The following is a 17075-nucleotide window of genomic DNA, read 5'->3' as shown; positions in this document are numbered from 1 at the left end:
AATTGGCCTCTCAGAGTTGGTAAGACAACTCCCACCTGTTTATGCTCTCTGTATGTGTGTATATATATCTCCTCAATATATGTTCCATTCTATATGCATCCGAAGAAGTGGGCTGTAGTCCACGAAAGCTTATGCTCTAATAAATTTGTTAGTCTCTAAGGTGCCACAAGTACTCCTGTTCTTCTTTTTATGTAAAAAAGCACTGAAGAGCATGAAAACTTCTCTTGGTCTCTGTGCTCTATGAAAGACTAGTTTTTTTTCCCTCCTAATAAGAGACATGCTGTTGCTGACCAGGAACACAGCTATGTGCATCACATCATGTTCTAAAAGTGACTCTCATTGTCTCCATCCTGAGAAATTGACCCAGAAACTAACCACATCTATGACTACAGGTCCCCCAAATATCTGGCCCACGTGGCTATTCATCTGGGGAAGCTACAAGATGTTACACCCCTATGGTATTGGCTGCATAAGGACTATACCAGAATTTCACAGCAATTGAATCTATCCCACTTCTCAGGAGTGGAGATACAGATGCTTATTATTATTACAATAGTGCCTAGAGGCCCAACTGACATCATTGTAAAGCAGATTCATTTTGCTATTTGCAGCACCCCCTCTCTAACCTCAAAATATGTAAAGAAACATTCTTTTCAAGTAGTGTCCATGTGGATGCTCCACTGTGTCCCTGCGCTGCTGATAGAACTTTGGTAGCAGTGTCTGTTGAGCCAGCACATGCGTTGTCTCTCCTCGTGCTGTGCCAGGAAGCTAGCCAGTATGCACGGGCTAACTGTCCTTAGTTCTTTCTCAACTAGTGACGGAGCTATTAGCTGTCTGTTCACAGATCGTTAACCCCTTTTACAATTGCAATTTTTAGCTTCCTCTGAAGCCTCTTTTCTTCATTTGCTTTTCTTACCTGTTGCCTTAAAAAAGAAAAGGACTTTATTCTTTTGTCAATCCCCGGTGGGCGGGAGGACACCCCCTCCCCCAAAAAAGAGTATGCCCAGTTCTCCGGCTTCAAGAAGTGCCGCACTTGCAGCAAGGCGATCCCTGTTCTGAACAAGCACTTTCAGTGCATTAACTGCCTGGGCGAGGGCTACATCAAACAAAGGTGTACCCTCTACCAGCAGCTCTGGCCGAGATCCCTCAAGGACAGAGAGCTTCACCAAAAAAATATCTTCATGGAGGCAGCTCTTTGAGCTCAACCTTCCGGTGGCCGGTCTTTCCCACAGCCTTCAACTTTGAAGGACAGTGGGTCGAGGAAACGGAATGGGGACTCCTCTGTCAAGTCAAAAAAGAGATCAAGAAGTCCCCTCAGTGAGCCTAGGGCAATAGTCATCTCACTCGGTATATTCAGCACCGAGATCTCAATCCGGCACTCACGCCTCATGGCAACCATTGGTATCCAGTACTGCCCAGAGGCCCATTGGGCATGGGCACTGAATCATCAATACTGAAAGATAAGGACAAACATCCTAGGAAGATGCTCCTAGTATGCAAGTCGACCTCGGTACTGCTAGTGACAGTAGCCCACCCGGCACCGGAGAGAACGGTACAGAAAAGGTCTCCATCTCCCTGACACCAGGAGGATCGATACCAGCAGAATTCCACCAGACCAGAGACTTCTGCATAATGGAGGCACCTGAGTCTCCACCGCTCAGTACCATCGTCAGGGCATCATGTTTTTGCTGGGCACAGAGGATATCCCTGCAATCATATCATGCCCCTCCACTATCTAGTGAGGTGTGAGACAGTGAGACAGAGGAAGTATTACAGGACTCCTCCCAAGCTCCATATGCGACCGACTATCAACAGGATCTGGAAATGTACCAGCAGATGGTATACCACCACCATCTTGGTACAGCCACCTATGGAAACCTCCACCAGGCCCTATGCCACCATAATGGCCATACTGGGACCCATAGGTGGCACATCGAGAGCCTGCCTCACAAGCTTCAAGCCTTGCCCGAAAACCCTCCCAGAACACTCCTTTGGCCACGGCAACTAGAGCCTCAGGAAATGGAGGAACAAGAGCCTGACACGGAGGAAGTAACATCTAAAGCCATATTCTCTTCCCCGGATGAAGCGGTCATGCCTTTACAACTGTCCTTCCATCCACTGGAGAAGGTCAAGGATACACACCAGCTCCTTGATATCCTCCTTGAAGATCGCCCTCCCAATTAATGAAGCCATCTTAGACCTGGCTAAAACGGTGTGGCAAACCCCGGCATCAATAGCCCCAATGTGCAAGCATGCATACAAGAAATATTATTTCCTCACAAAGGAATCAGAGTTCCTTTTCTCCCACCCACCACCATTCCATCGTGGTAGATGCCGTGAATTCCGTTGGCCAACAACACCATTCCAGGGCAACATCCTACAACAGGGATAGGAAGCGCCTTGATCTATTTAGCAGAAAGGTGTATTCCTCATCTTCCTTACAATTCCGCATTGCCGACTATCAAGCGCTCATGGCAAAATATGATTACACAAATGACAATAAGTTGAATGACTTTATTGATAAACTGCCAAAGAGTCATCAGGAATCCTTCAAGGCCATCATCCAGGAGAGACAACTAGTGGCAAAAACATTGCTACAGTCAGCCCTCGAAGCCACCAACATGGCAGTTAGATCCATCTCCACGGCTGTGGTGATGAGACAGGCGTCATGGCTCCACTTGTCAGAATTCAAAGGAGATGCAGACCACAATAGAAGACCTCCCCTACAAGGATGCAAAGCTCTTTGCTGAGAAGACCAATGCCTCCCTCCATACCTTGAAGAATTCCAGGGCCACCCTCAGGTTGCTGGGAATCTATACACCAGGGCAAAAGAGACAGTTTAGCGCCCAATCCCAACACAGACCATATATGACTCAATTCCCATAACAGCGCCATTATGAGCCGCAAAGAAAAAAGGGGAAATTCCCGAAGCTCAGGCCATCCAGTCCACAATCTTCAACCCAGTCCCCTTCCTGTAAGCACCACTTTTGATGGGCAGATTGAGGTGCCACAAGACCACTCCCTGCAACTGACTATGATTATGCACCCATTTGCAGCGTTGCACAGTGCCTGGGAACACGTAACATCGAACGGATGGGTCTTAGAGATCATCTGATCTGGATACTCTATCCACTTCACCTCTCTGCCCCCTCCACAATACCCTTCCCTGTCCCTCTTCAGGGACCCTTCTCACGAGAGTCTACTACGACAGGAGATAGATCAACTCCTCCAGTTAGGATCCATAGAAGGAGTACCTCAACATCTATGAGGCAAGGGGTTCTACTCTTGTTACTTCCTAATACCCAAAAGAAAGAGAGGTTGGAGACCCATGCTGGACCTCAGACTCTCAACAAGTTTGTCAAAGGTCAGAAGTTCAAGATGGTCAGATTATCGATGATTATTCCATCACTGGACCAGGGAGACTGGTTTTCAGCCCTCGACCTACAGGACATCTACTTTAACATTTCAGTCCTACCTGCTCACAGACGATTTCTCAGATTCACTCTGGGACCTGGCCATTACCAATACAGAGTCTTCCCTTCGGACTCTCATTGGCCCCAAGAGTATTTTCCAAAGTTCTCCCAGCTATTCATTTACACTCGCAAGGGATAATGATCTACCCATACCTGGACAATTGTCTCCTCAGAGCCTGATCACTTCAGGAGGCTCATCAAGACCACGATACACTTGTTTACAGAATTGAGCTTACAGATCAATACCCATCTACGCATCACTTGTATGGTAGGGTGCACATTTAAATGGCTTCTACACATCAATCTCCTCAAACTGAGAGTGATCAGGAATGCCTGCACCCATTTCCTCCCTCTGATAGCAGGATCACATACAAAGATCCTAAACAGACAAAATAGCCTGCATGTACTACATCAACCTTCGGGGGGGCCAGGTCACCCTTCCTATGCACGGAGGCAATGAGACTATGGAACTGGTACATCTCTCACAACGTCACTTTGTCTGCGGCTTACCTCCCAGCACTCAGAACTCAATAGCGGATAACCTCAGTCACAAATTCCCGCATGATCACAAGTTGGAGGTGCCCATCAGTACTCCATGACCTGTTCAAACAATAGGGAACACCATCCATAGACCTGTTCACCACTTACCAGAACAAGAAGTGTCCACACTGCTGCTCCAGGGCGGAGATGGGACAGCACTCTCTGGGCGATGCTCTTCTCCTCCCCTGCAACAAGGACCTTCTTTATGCCTTTCCCCCATTTCCTCTTTTGATAAAGGTTCTGCTAAAAATAAAAAGGATGGAGCTCACGTCATCCTGATTGCTTCTACTTGGCCAAGACAGACCTGGTAGCCTTACCTGACACAGCTCACAGCGTGCCCGCAGATCTCTCTCCTGACCTTTCCACCCCTCCTCTCACAGGCTGAAGGACGTACCCTACATCCCAACTTAGGGATTCTTCACAGCTTCTATCACAGCTATTCACCAACCCATACAAGGATACTCAGTGCTGTCGCACTCAACCACTAAAAGGTTCCTTGAGGGTATAATAAACCTCTTCCCTCAACGTCTGCTTCCTATCCCCACATGGGACCTAAACCTGACTAGGCCCCCCTTCAAACCCACGGCCACCTGTTTTGTTAACGTACCTATCGATGAAAACGGCCTTCCTGATAGCAATTACCTCAGCTAGAAGAATAGGGGAGATAGTAGCTCTGATGGTGCTTCCACCTTACACAGGTTTCAGGCAGCAGCCGTGTTAGTCTGTATCCTCAAAAAGAACAGGAGTACTTGTGGCACCTTAGAGACTAACAAATTTATACACAGTATTCTTTCCACAGGTTACACTTAGGCCACATCCAAAATTCATCCTTAAAGGAGCCTCTCAGTTTCACATGAATCAATCAATTCACCTTCCTGTCTTCTATCCAAGCCTCACCAAGACAATAGGGATGCCATACTATATACCCTAAATCAGTGGTTCTCAACCTGGGGGTACTCAGAGGTTTTCCCGGGGGTACATCAACTCATCTAGAGATTTGCCTAGCTTTACAACAAGCTACATAAAAAGCACTAGCGAAGTCAGTACAAACTAAAATTTCACACAGACAATGACTTGTTTATACTGCTCTATATACTATACACTGAAATTGCATGTACATTGCATATAACAGTAACAGGAAACTTGGAAATGGCAGAGATGCTTAATGACTTCTTTGTTTCGGTCTTCACCGAGAAGTCTGAAGGAATGCCTAACATAGTGAATACTAATGGGAAGGGGGTAGGTTTAGCGGATAAAATAAAAAAAGAACAAGTTAAAAATCACTTAGAAAAGTTAGATGCCTGCAAGTCACCAGGGCCTGATGAAATGCATCCTAGAATACTCAAGGAGCTAATAGAGGAGGTATCTGAGCCTCTAGCTATTATCTTTGGAAAGTCATGGGAGACGGGAGAGATTCCAGAAGACTGGAAAAGGGCAAATATAGTGCCCATCTATAAAAAGGGAAATAAAAACAACCCAGGTAACTACAGACCAGTTAGTTTAACTTCTGTGCCAGGGAAGATAATGGAGCAAGTAATTAAGGAAATCATCTGCAAACACTTGGAAGGTGGTAAGGTGATAGGGAACAGCCAGCATGGATTTGTGAAGAACAAATCATGTCAAACCAATCTGATAGCTTTCTTTGATAGGATAACGAGCCTTGTGGATAAGGGTGAAGCTGTGGATGTGGTATACCTAGACTTTAGTAAGGCATTTGATACGGTCTCGCATGATATTCTTATCGATAAACTAGGCAAATACAAATTAGATGGGGCTACTATAAGGTGGGTGCGTAACTGGCTGGATAACCGTACTCAGAGAGTTGTTATTAATGGTTCCCAATCCTGCTGGAAAGGCGTAACGAGTGGGGTACCGCAGGGGTCTGTTTTGGGACCGGCTCTGTTCAATATCTTCATCAACGACTTAGATATTGGCATAGAAAGTACGCTTATTAAGTTTGCGGATGATACCAAACTGGGAGGGATTGCAACTACTTTGGAGGACAGGGTCATAATTCAAAATGATCTGGACAAATTGGAGAAATGGGCTGAGTTAAACAGGATGAAGTTTAACAAAGACAAATGCAAAGTGCTCCACTTAGGAAGGAAAAATCAATTTCACACATACAGAATGGGAAAAGACTGTCTAGGAAGGAGTACGGCAGAAAGGGATCTAGGGGTTATAGTGGACCACAAGCTAAATATGAGTCAACAGTGTGATGCTGTTGCAAAAAAAGCAAACATGATTCTGGGATGCATTAACAGGTGTGTTGTGAGCAAGACACGAGAAGTCATTCTTCCGCTCTACTCTGCTCTGGTTAGGCCTCAGCTGGAGTATTGTGTCCAGTTCTGGGCGCCTCATTTCAAGAAAGATGTGGAGAAATTGGAAAGGGTCCAAAGAAGAGCAACAAGAATGATTAAAGGTCTTGAGAACATGACCTATGAAGGAAGGCTGAAAGAACTGGGTTTGTTTAGTTTGGAAAAGAGAAGACTGAGAGGGGACATGATAGCAGTTTTCAGGTATCTAAAAGGGTGTCATAAGGAGGAGGGAGAGAACTTGTTCACCTTAGCCTCTAAGGATAGAACCAGAAACAATGGGTTTAAACTGCAGCAAGGGAGGTCTAGGTTGGACATTAGGAAAAAGTTCCTAACTGTCAGGGTGGTTAAACACTGGAACAAATTGCCTAGGGAGGTTGTGGAATCTCCGTCTCTGGAGATATTTAAGAGTAGGTTAGATAAATGTCTATTAGGGATGGTCTAGGCGGTATTTGGTCCTGCCATGCGGGCAGGGGACTGGACTCGATGACCTCTCGAGGTCCCTTCCAGTCCTATAATCTATGAATCTATGAATCTATGAAATGTAAGTACAATATTTATATTCCAATTGCTTTATTTTATAATTATATGGTAACATGAGAAAGTAAGCAACTTTTCAGTAGTAGTGTGCTGTGACACTTTTTTGTATTTTTATGTCTGGTTTTGTAAGCAAGTAGTTTTTAAGTGAGATGAAATTTGGGGTACGCAAGACAAATCAGACTCCTTTAAGAGGTACAGTAGTTTGGAAGGGTTGAGGACCACTTCCCTAGCTGTTAAGAGAGCCCTTGCTTTCTACCTTGATAGGAAAAAGGCCTTCAGGAAGTCCCATACTCTTACTTCCTGTGGCGGAAAGATCCAAGGGCTCAGCAACATCAGCCCAAAGACTCACTAAGTGGGTCTCGAATTGCATCAGACGATGCTACCAAATTCGCAGTGTGACCCCTCCAGACTCAATCCGTACACATTCCACAAGATCCATTTCCTCATCTGTCACCTTCTTCAAGGATGTCCCTATCTCAAAGATTTGCAGACCAGGGACATGGGTGTCAGTCCACACTTTCACAGAGCACTATGTAATTACTGGGGACTCGCCTCTGATGCCATCTTCGGCTCCACAGTATTGTCATCTGTAACTTACCCGACTCTGAAGTCCCAGCCCTCCAAAAGGGGTACTCTACTTGGGAGTCACCTACAGTGGAGCACCCATAGGGACGCTGCTCGAAGAAGTAGTTACCTTGTGCAGAAACAGGTTCTTCGAGATGTGTGTCCCTAGGCGTGCTCTGCAACCCACCCTTCTCCTTCAGAGTTCCCAATATGGGACTCTGTGCTAGAGAAGGATGGATAGCCTGTGCATACTGGCTAGCCTCATGGCGCAGAATGAGGAGAGCCAGTGCATGTGCTACCAAAGTTCTCTGATCACCAGCGCAGGGATGCAGACACACCTACAGTGCAGCACCCACAGAGACACACATCTCAAAGCCTCCACAGGGGGACACAAGATGAGTAACAACTTTTTTATAGTTAAACCACATAATTTGTCAAAGACTTGTTGAATCATTTAAACTCATATGACCACTTGTAACATGGTGTTACATTGCATGCAAATGATTATACCATGCAGCCTTTGTAGAGTTATGTAGCTTTGGTAATACATACAACAAAAAGACTTCAAAATACGTCCAGCCTATGTTAGTATGCTGTATAATGTATACCATGGCTCTTCTCAGTATAGTCAGAGAGAGTGCATTAAATGACAATTATTTGATATAAATGATTAGGACTAGGAATTCCCATACTGGATTAGACCAAATAGTCCATGATGTCCTGAAACCTGACTCTGACAACAGATGCTGTAGAGGAAGTCAATCCTGAGCACTTAATGGTAGTTTTGTGCTCTGAAGCATAAGAGTTTTTTTCAATAGGATAAAAAACTGTAGCTAGTGTGACTGGACATGTGTAAATAAAACACCATCAGAATAATTATTTTCAAATTGAGCTAGGTTTGGTTTTGCTGTGTGTATAAAGCATGAATACACATGCTGTATTTGCAGAGTGCTGCAGTTCTTATCGCAAATAGAATAAGCATCTACATAAAATATGACTGAGAAACAATGACTATATATCTATAAACAAGGTGTTTTCCCAGACTTCCTTAGCATAGTCTGATTTCAAGTGGTGGGAAAGGAGGCTGGAGCAACAAGCAGGGATAAAATCAGAGACATCAAAATGTGTTATATAATTGCATACGTTCAAATACATCATACCACTAAGGTACATCTACACTGCAACTTCCCAGCTCAGGTAGAAAGATGAACTAGCCCTGCTCAAGCTAGTGCTCTAAAAATAGCATTGTAGCTGGGGAGTAGCTTGGGCAGTAGCTTGGGCCAGCCACTAGAGTACAAACCTGCCCAGCCCCCTTGAGTACATATTCAGGTAGCTAGCCTAACCTGCCACCAGTGCTACCCCCAGCTACACTGCTATTTTTAGCACGCCAACTCAAGCAGAGCTAGCATATGTCTGTCTACCTAAGGTGGGAAACATGCTCCCAGCTGCAGCATAGATGTATAAGTGTTATCTACTGGTTTCTACATTTAAGCAGGGGAGAATGTCTATGTCGGGTGGGCAAACTTTTTGGCCCGAGGGCCACATCTGGGTATGGAAATTGTATGGCCGGCCATGAATGCTCATGAAATTGGGGGTTGGGGTGCGGGAGGCGGGGAGGGCTCCAGCTAGGGGTGCAGGTTCTGTGGTGGGTCCAGAAATGAGATGTTCAGTGTGCGCAAAGGGGCTCCAGGCTGGGGAAAAGGGGTGTGGGGGTGGGGTGAGGATTTCAGCTGGGGGTGCGGGCTCTGGGGTGCGGCTGGGGGTGAGGGTTTGGGGTGCAGGAGAGTGCTCTGGGCTGGGACCAAGGAGTTCGGAGGGCAGGAGGGGGATCAAGGCTGGGCCAGGGGGTTGGGGAGGGGGTCGGGGGGGAGGCTCCAGGTGGCGCTTACCTCAAGCAACTCCCAGAAGCAATGGCATGTCCCCCCTCCAGCTCCTATTCAGAGGCGTGACCAGGCAGCTCTGCATGCTGCCCCATCCACAGGTCCTGCCTCTGCAGCTCCCATTGGCTGTGGTTCCCAGCCAATGGGAACTGTGGGGACGGGACTTGGGGTGGGGGCAGCGTACTGAGCCTCTTGGCTGCCCCTACGTGTAGGAGCCGGAGGGGAGACATGCTGCTGCTATCAGGAGCCGCACGGAGCTGGGCAAGCCCCCGACCCTGCTCCCCGACCGGAGCTCGAGGGTCAGGTTAAAATGTCTGAAGGGCTGGATGCGGTCCCTGGGCTGTAGTTTGCCCACCCTGGTCTATGTAATATCACAAGCAAGATGTATTACATTGTTTTTCAGTGTCTAGGCATTAACTTAACTGTAAAATGAATTCTCTGAATGTAAAAATGCCACATTTCATGTATTTTTATATATTTATAGATTAGTCCTACAGTTATTGCTAAAGAGCTATCGGTGTCTGACACAGATGTATCAGAGGTATCTTGGACTGATAATGGGACCTTTAATTTATCTGAGGGATACACTCCACAGACAGACACATCTGATGGTATGTAATGGTTTCATTTAAGTCTTCATTTATTACAGTACTGGAAATTATCTAAAATTTTTAGGATACATCAGGACATGACAAATTCCTTGTAAAAGCTGACATTTTTTATTAAAATATATTGCAATAGGTTTAATTTATTGTGTTTTGGGGACATCTGCTGGACAAGGATTATCTATGTCGTGTACATTATGCAGCACATCAATGTATAACTTAAATAACATCAGCAGCAAAGACTAAACTAAACACATTCAGAGCCAGCAAGACCAGCAATCTCCAACAGAGTTCTCAGGCAGGGTGGAAAAATAGGATTTATTCTCTTGCTCTTTGGTGTGTGTGTACCATGTGGATATAAAGGAAGGAAGAGGAAGAGCATATCCTGACATGTTCGGTAACCACTCCAGCAGCCAATTAAAGAAAAGCATTAATGGGCTCCAAATAATAGAAGCTTGGGGGAGATGGACACCATTGAGCCAGGATTGGATGGAGAGGCTCATATGCTAGAAGGAGATACTCAAGGATGCCTTTTTCAAGGCCAGATCATGAGATCCTTACTCTGTTTTTACTCAACCAATCTCCCAATGGGAACTTGCCTGAGTGAGGACTGAATAGAAACAAAGTAAGGAATTCAGGATCTGGCCCTCTGAATAAGTTATGGAGAACTTTTAGCGTATCTGGTGTCCCTACAGTAGTCTTGATGTAATCTGTTCAGTTAGTGGTTCTGCTATTCTGCAGGTCCTGTATTTTTCTAAGCTGGAGGTTATTTAAAATTACAAGTAGGATAGTATTGCAGGATAGTTATAAATGCCAAATCAGTGTCATTTAATTCTTTCTTTTTTTAAAGTAGCTATCACAAGTTGTAATCAAACAGCAGTATTTGGTGAAAAAATATAAGTTAATGATAAATAAGTATGATTCATTTAAACTTCAGGGCTTTTATATCTGTTAGCCTTTATCAAAATGCCTCATCACTTGTTCTTATGAAACAAAATAAATTCAATCAGATTAATTTTTTTTATATCCTCAGTGCACATTAGAACAAAGGTTCTTTTCATATATATTCTCCTTAATTCACTTCCTTAAGGCCTGGTTTACAAGCCTACGGTCAGTTGGTGTTTTAATAGAGTAAGGACTCTAGTATCAGGTCGTAAAGGCACACTGTGAAGTTTTAATTTTTTTAAAAATTCCTCATGTTACTAATAACACTTTGGATTATTAAAAACAAAACTATTAAAATCCAATTTACTTTTAACCATTAAAAATGAAATTACACTGGTCAGTTTTGCTAAGGTTTTGTGTTCAAAATTTGTGGGGGATGTTTTACATACAACTTTGATATTAACAAAAATGTTTTCATGATATTTTTTCATACCTTAATGAAAAGAGATTTGTTAATGGATTCAGAAATTCCCAAGCAGATTTTACAACCAACGCCTATCAGCATGGTGCTCAGGCCTGAGGACTGCAAGATGAGTTTCACCAGGCAGTTTTCATTTTGTAGGCCTAGTGAAATGTAAAATGTAAACAGTGTAAATGGTAAAAAGGAAATTAATTTTTACATTTTTAATAATCTAAGGAAGCTTTTAATATTTACTTTTAACCTGACATTCTCCCATTAAATTATTGTTTTCTCACTGAAGTAATATAGTCCGATTTTGAGCAACAATGATGTTCGCAGCTTTGAAATACTGATTATATAATCTGAGAAACATCTAATTTGAATGGTGCCAGAAAGCTCTCCTTGTTAAATCACAAAATTGTGGTAGGGAATAAACTTTACTACTAATAATAATTTGTGTTCTTTCATTCTCTCTTGTTTGCTAACAGTATTTTCAATTGTTAATCACTTAATAGATTTTGACCGACCTAGTGATCATGAAGAAGCTTTTGCCAGAGATCTTGCAGAATTTCCCTCTCTAGAAAATGGCGCAGGAACAAATGACGATGATGACTCGAGCATTGGCATTCCCATCCATCAGAAGAGAAAAAAGGAACAGATGCCTTCCAAGATGGCTCATTCTCCCAGACAGAGGAAAGAGAGGCAGTCTGCCACAGGCCTCTCCCTTCCTTTGACCAGTGACCAAACCTTTAACTTAGTGAGTGATATTGCTGGTGATGTTATTGCAGCTGCAGTGTCTGCCGCCATCAAAGACCAGTTGCAGTCCACACAACGAGCACCCTCACAGGTAGTCCCCAGTTTGAGTGAGGAGACAGACACGGAAGAAGCTGATGATTTTGAACTGCTTGACCAATCAGAGCTTGAGCAGATTGAGAGTGAACTGGGGCTTACACAAGGCCAAAAAGAAAAGCCACAGGAAAAAAAGAAATCTTCAGGCTTCCTTTCAAATCTGCTTGGAGGTCATTAACTTGGAAATTGGAGCTAGTAACGTAGTGAAACAAAAAATCAAATGCAAAAAAAAGGAAAATGCTCAGCTGTAAGCTTTAACTATTACTTCAGATGTGTTGTAATAATTTCCCTTACACAGAGTGAATTAATTGGATACATATCAGCTGACCCTGATAGTTTAATGTTTCTGATAGTTGTGCCTCAATGTAGTAGCATGGAAATGAAGTATCTAGCCACTCTTTGGTCACTGATGAATGTTAGAGGTCAGTTGTTATTTAAGGAAAAATTAAATTGCCAAATCTAGATTTTGGGGTCCTCAGCCAAATGCTCTTCACCTTCAGTTTGTTTCCACTTAGTTTTCAAGCATCCAAAGCAGTTAATGATATGTGCAGTGAAGAGAAATTATGAATAGGATGCAGTGAGATTAGCAAAATCTTATCTGCCTTTAGTATAGTGGAATATCTAGATCCCTATGGTTATTGTGTGTGGCATGTTTGATGTCCATGAACACTTTATTCAGCATAAACCTCAAATTTAAGGATGTGTGCAATGCCATCAAAATTAACAAAAGTTGTGTTGCATATGTAAACTTTCAAATTAATTTTTTGATAAGCTGATACATTTCCAAGTTATCTCTGATGTTTTAGGCTTGTAGAGTTATGAAATGGCATGCTACTAAATTGACCGCCTGCTGTATTCTCTGCTAGAGTCTGGTACTGGGCAGTAATGTCCATAAAAAGCAAGGCAAAAACAATGTTACACTTGAGATTATAAATATCATGTAAACTGAACAAGGCCTTTGTTGTTTTGTTTTTTAATTTTAGTTTGGAATAGGGAAGCCAAGAATATTAAAGGTGAACAGAGAGGCTTTTTACCTGCCTATACCTGCAGTCAGGGTTCTGTTTTTTTCATGAGACAGCTGCTATCACTCCTAATTGAAGTCATTAGAGAGTTATTCTTTAAGCTATATCTGGTGTTCAGTGAGGCCAGATGTTAAAGAAGAAACACAGAAACTTCTTGGCATACAAGTGAAGGAGGAACTTGTTTAAAAATATTTATTTGTAATTTTTAACTCCTCACATACTCAGACTGGCTTAGGATCTTAAACAAGTAACTTAGTCCGTTTTTTTTTTCAAGATTTTTGGTTCACCTTTAAACAAAGATGAAAGGCAATGCCCATTTAAGGTAAACAAAGATTAATAGGAAGAAGTAAAGCTAGTTTTATTAATGTGCTGTAAATTGTTAGCAGGGTTGAGGGACCATGTCAGCTGTTATCACTAATCTTTATGTGATCTCCTATTTGCTGGCATTTTACAGGTGAATGTTGTTATCTAGAACCGTCAGAAAGTACAAACCAAGCTTATAGCAAGGTCAGCTTTTCTTCCCTAATAGAATATATTTAGAAAAAAAAACTTGTTTTAAAGTAGCACAGTTTTAAATTTGTTTTTCTTTCTGAGGCATTTAAAAGCTAGACAGATTGCCAAAAAGATTTTAGGTAAAGGAAAGCTATGGAAGACTTTTGACACTAGCTTTATCGTTGCTTGTGCTTATGTGTCAGTAATGCATATTAACTGTGTTTGCTGTCCTTTATCGGTACAAAAGTGAGCCTGTGCCTTCATTATCTAACCCATCCTGAAAGAAGTGAAAACTGGATATAGAGGCCACAAAATGTAGTTTTTAAAATTACATCATCCTGACATTTAATAAAAGTTTCTGAAAAATATATAAAATACAGCCATATATTTTATGCAGTGTTAGCTGTTAAGTTTTTTTATGACTTTTTCCCAGCTTGTGCATTCCCATTTAGTAAACAAACACACACAAAGGCTGTGGTCATGAAATTAGTGAGTGTAAAAGCCATTTCAGTTTCTCAGATGAATAAAGAACACTGTTTCCTTAATGCATGTTTAAGACAATCTACATAGTTAGCAGAGTACAAGTTACAAGTCACCGATGAAGCTTTCAGAACATCTTGACAATAGTATGCTTCCCTGTGTGACAGTACAAGTAACAAGAAGATTAACAGGGTACAACACATGAAGAAACTGGATAGGCAGGGCTGGAGAGGGGGTGGTCTTTAACAAGACTCTAAGTGGATGAGAGTCATGCTAGCTTACTGTCGATGGTGGCATTGTAACAGTGTGCACTTTATTGTTTTCTGAAGAATATTTGTGGTTACAAAATTATATAATATAGGGGCACTCTTATAGAAATGCAAATTACATCAAGGAAGAAAAGCAGTTGCAGGAGGAGTTGCTCAGACTTTTTGTAAATGATCCATTTTCTGGTTTCAAGATAGAAAAGTAAACCAATTTGACTACGTGTTCCAGTGTGGAATAAGTCCTGAATTGTCCATAAGGAAGCAAGGCAAAACAGACCTGAACATACAACATTCTGAAATGTGGGAGCACAATTGCTCATTACCCTGTGTTTGGCTTTTTAAAATATTTTGTTCTTCTGTTTTTATAGTAGTTAAAGGATAATTAACTGTTTGTTCAAGACCCAAATACTGCAGGATTGGAAGAAGAGGACTTAATAAAAATTATTAGTAGTAATAAAATTATAGCATATCTTTCCTACTTTATTAATATCAGATTGACCCACAAGCATCTGTGAGAGCTAAAAAAGAAGGCTTTGAGCTCTGAATAATAAGTAATTGAGCATGCCATGATTTTCTGCAGAACTTTCTCAAAAAAAGACAGCGTAAGTCAGAAGTACTTGGTTCAGAAATAATTAAGAAATATTGGTTATGCATTCCCTTTGCATTAGTTAGACAGTTGAGCATGAAGAAACATTTTCTGTCCTTCTAAAAGATCCCGTTCAGTTGGAATTTGTATTAGGGATCCTAAGTTTGCTGCACTCAGCAGCAGCAACAAAATAAGCTACTGAAGAATTACAACATTTTACACTCTTGCAATAATTCGCACAGGTTCTTTCCTACCAAGAGTCCTGCCACCTTCAAAAATTAATAAAATTACAGAAACAAAGCCATATGAGTATGAGAGTAAATTAAATAGTGTAAAAGTGTATATTTGCTTCATAGAAAACTTGTTTTGACACAATGTATTGTAAAATATAATATACACATATTGAGCTAGATAGTGATTGTATCTTTAAGGGATTTCTCCTTTTGTTTGAAGAGTATATATGGACTCCTCTAGTTCAGTCCTCCTTACTCAATAAAATTCCTATTGACTTCATTGGGCCTGTTGCCCTAGTAAGAATGGCTGAATTGGGGGCCTTAATTATGTCACTCCTGTTTCTTGAACAATATGTTAAATCCAGAATAAAGGAACCTTTCAAAAAGCTTAAACTTGGAGATAGAAGCCTTTTGGGCATATACATAGTCATAAATGCATACCTTTAATCCTTTAGTGAGCTTGTTTCTTTTTTAAAGTGAGTCTACAATGAGGGATAGCTTAGTTTATTTGAGCACAGATAAATAGGACGTTACTAAATATGAAAAAATACAGATTTTACTTGCTTTTAGTTCATTTTGCACTTATTCCAGACGAATGCCCATATCACTAAGCACTCTGTTGAACAGACATACCGTGGTCTCCATTTATTTAATATGAAAGCAATTAATGGTCTCTAGACAAGCTATCCAGGTAACCAGAAACTGGAAAATTACAGAATGTCTTAAACTGTTTATCTAAAATATTTTGCAGCACTTTACCCAATATGATTACTGTTTTATAAACATGGAATAATTAATTATTATTATTATTGTAATTGTTTGTAAAACCATTTAATAAATATGGTAGTTTTTATCTTTCATTATATAAAATTGTATGTTTGTTATTCCAAAAATATAACTTTAGTCAAGTTAATGCCACTTTTTTTTTTTTCCTAATCTGATGTGAATCACTGTTTAATAGTGTGGAGGGTCATACTAAATAAATGATCTTAGCTCTCAGCTACAGCCTGATAATTTTAAAACTTTATCCATGTAAGCAGGGTCTGAATGAGCTCTCTGCTGACATATTGTGATGAGCTGGAGGGAAAGACTTCAAGAACAGACTGTATTTGCACAGGCACATCTACTCTGCCTAGATACACAGCAGAGGGAACTGCTCTTCCAAAATGATCAATTTGGGCTGGTGTTGGGTTACAAATCACTCTAGTATTTGAATGCAGGAGTAATGGAATGTTGTTATCCTGATCACATGAGTAAAGGGCAGCAGAACTGTATTTAAGTTGCCCTGATTGATGGCTCACCCTAAACTGAACCTCACTGTCTAAGCAGCAGGTAGGGATGCCAAATTCCACTTGAAAAACAGAGAGAGTGGGAATGGTTGTTTATACCTGGTGTTGTGGGTTCTGTCTCAAGATCCTTCCCCTCTCCACTGTTTAAAGACAGAGCTGACTACACTCATTGAGAGTCCTTGTTTTGTTAAGTGATCACTACAGCTGAAATCACTGATAACCACTGTGCTGAGCACAGTGACAGTATGGTGGTGAAAGAGACTACCCAGCCCACAGGAAGGTTCCCCACTACCTGCTGAAATCGTTGAGTGCTGGGTTAAGTCGTGAACATCAGAATGTGACATCAGAATGAATGGTGGTGGCAGTGGCCAGCGGTGGCAGAGTGAACAAGGACAGGAGAGTGAGTGGCAGCAACTGTGAGTCAGTTGCTGAGATGGCTGCAGCAGCTGAGGCACTGCTTGGTGCCTTCGCCCACTCCCCGGGGTGTGTGGGGGGGTGAACTCACATGAACACACCTCTGAATTCCGGGCCTTCACTGACCTAGGACAGTAACTGTGAGTAAAGTGCAGTGGAAGGAGAGGGAAATGGCAGGTTAA

General features: G+C 42.1%; 1 protein-coding gene across 4 annotated transcripts in view; it reads left to right on the top strand.

The window, feature by feature from the left end:
• RETREG1 (reticulophagy regulator 1) overlaps nt 1–16055 on the top strand; it is a 128511-nt gene extending 112456 nt beyond the window's left edge. For all 4 annotated transcript variants that reach the window (XM_034761569.1, XM_034761568.1, XM_034761571.1 and 1 more), the window contains 2 exons: nt 9797–9923; nt 11778–16055. In XM_034761569.1, the coding sequence (XP_034617460.1) occupies nt 9797–9923; nt 11778–12289 (639 nt within the window). In that variant the 3' untranslated portion in view covers nt 12290–16055. The remainder of the gene's footprint in view (nt 1–9796; nt 9924–11777) is intronic.
• The last annotated feature ends 1020 nt before the right edge of the window (nt 16056–17075 follow it).

The sequence above is a fragment of the Trachemys scripta genome, chromosome 2 (genome assembly GCF_013100865.1).
Source record: "Trachemys scripta elegans isolate TJP31775 chromosome 2, CAS_Tse_1.0, whole genome shotgun sequence".
Taxonomy (NCBI): domain Eukaryota; kingdom Metazoa; phylum Chordata; order Testudines; family Emydidae; genus Trachemys; species Trachemys scripta.
The sequence above is the reverse complement of the archived record's forward strand: the minus strand, read 5'-3'. Positions and strand labels throughout refer to the sequence as shown.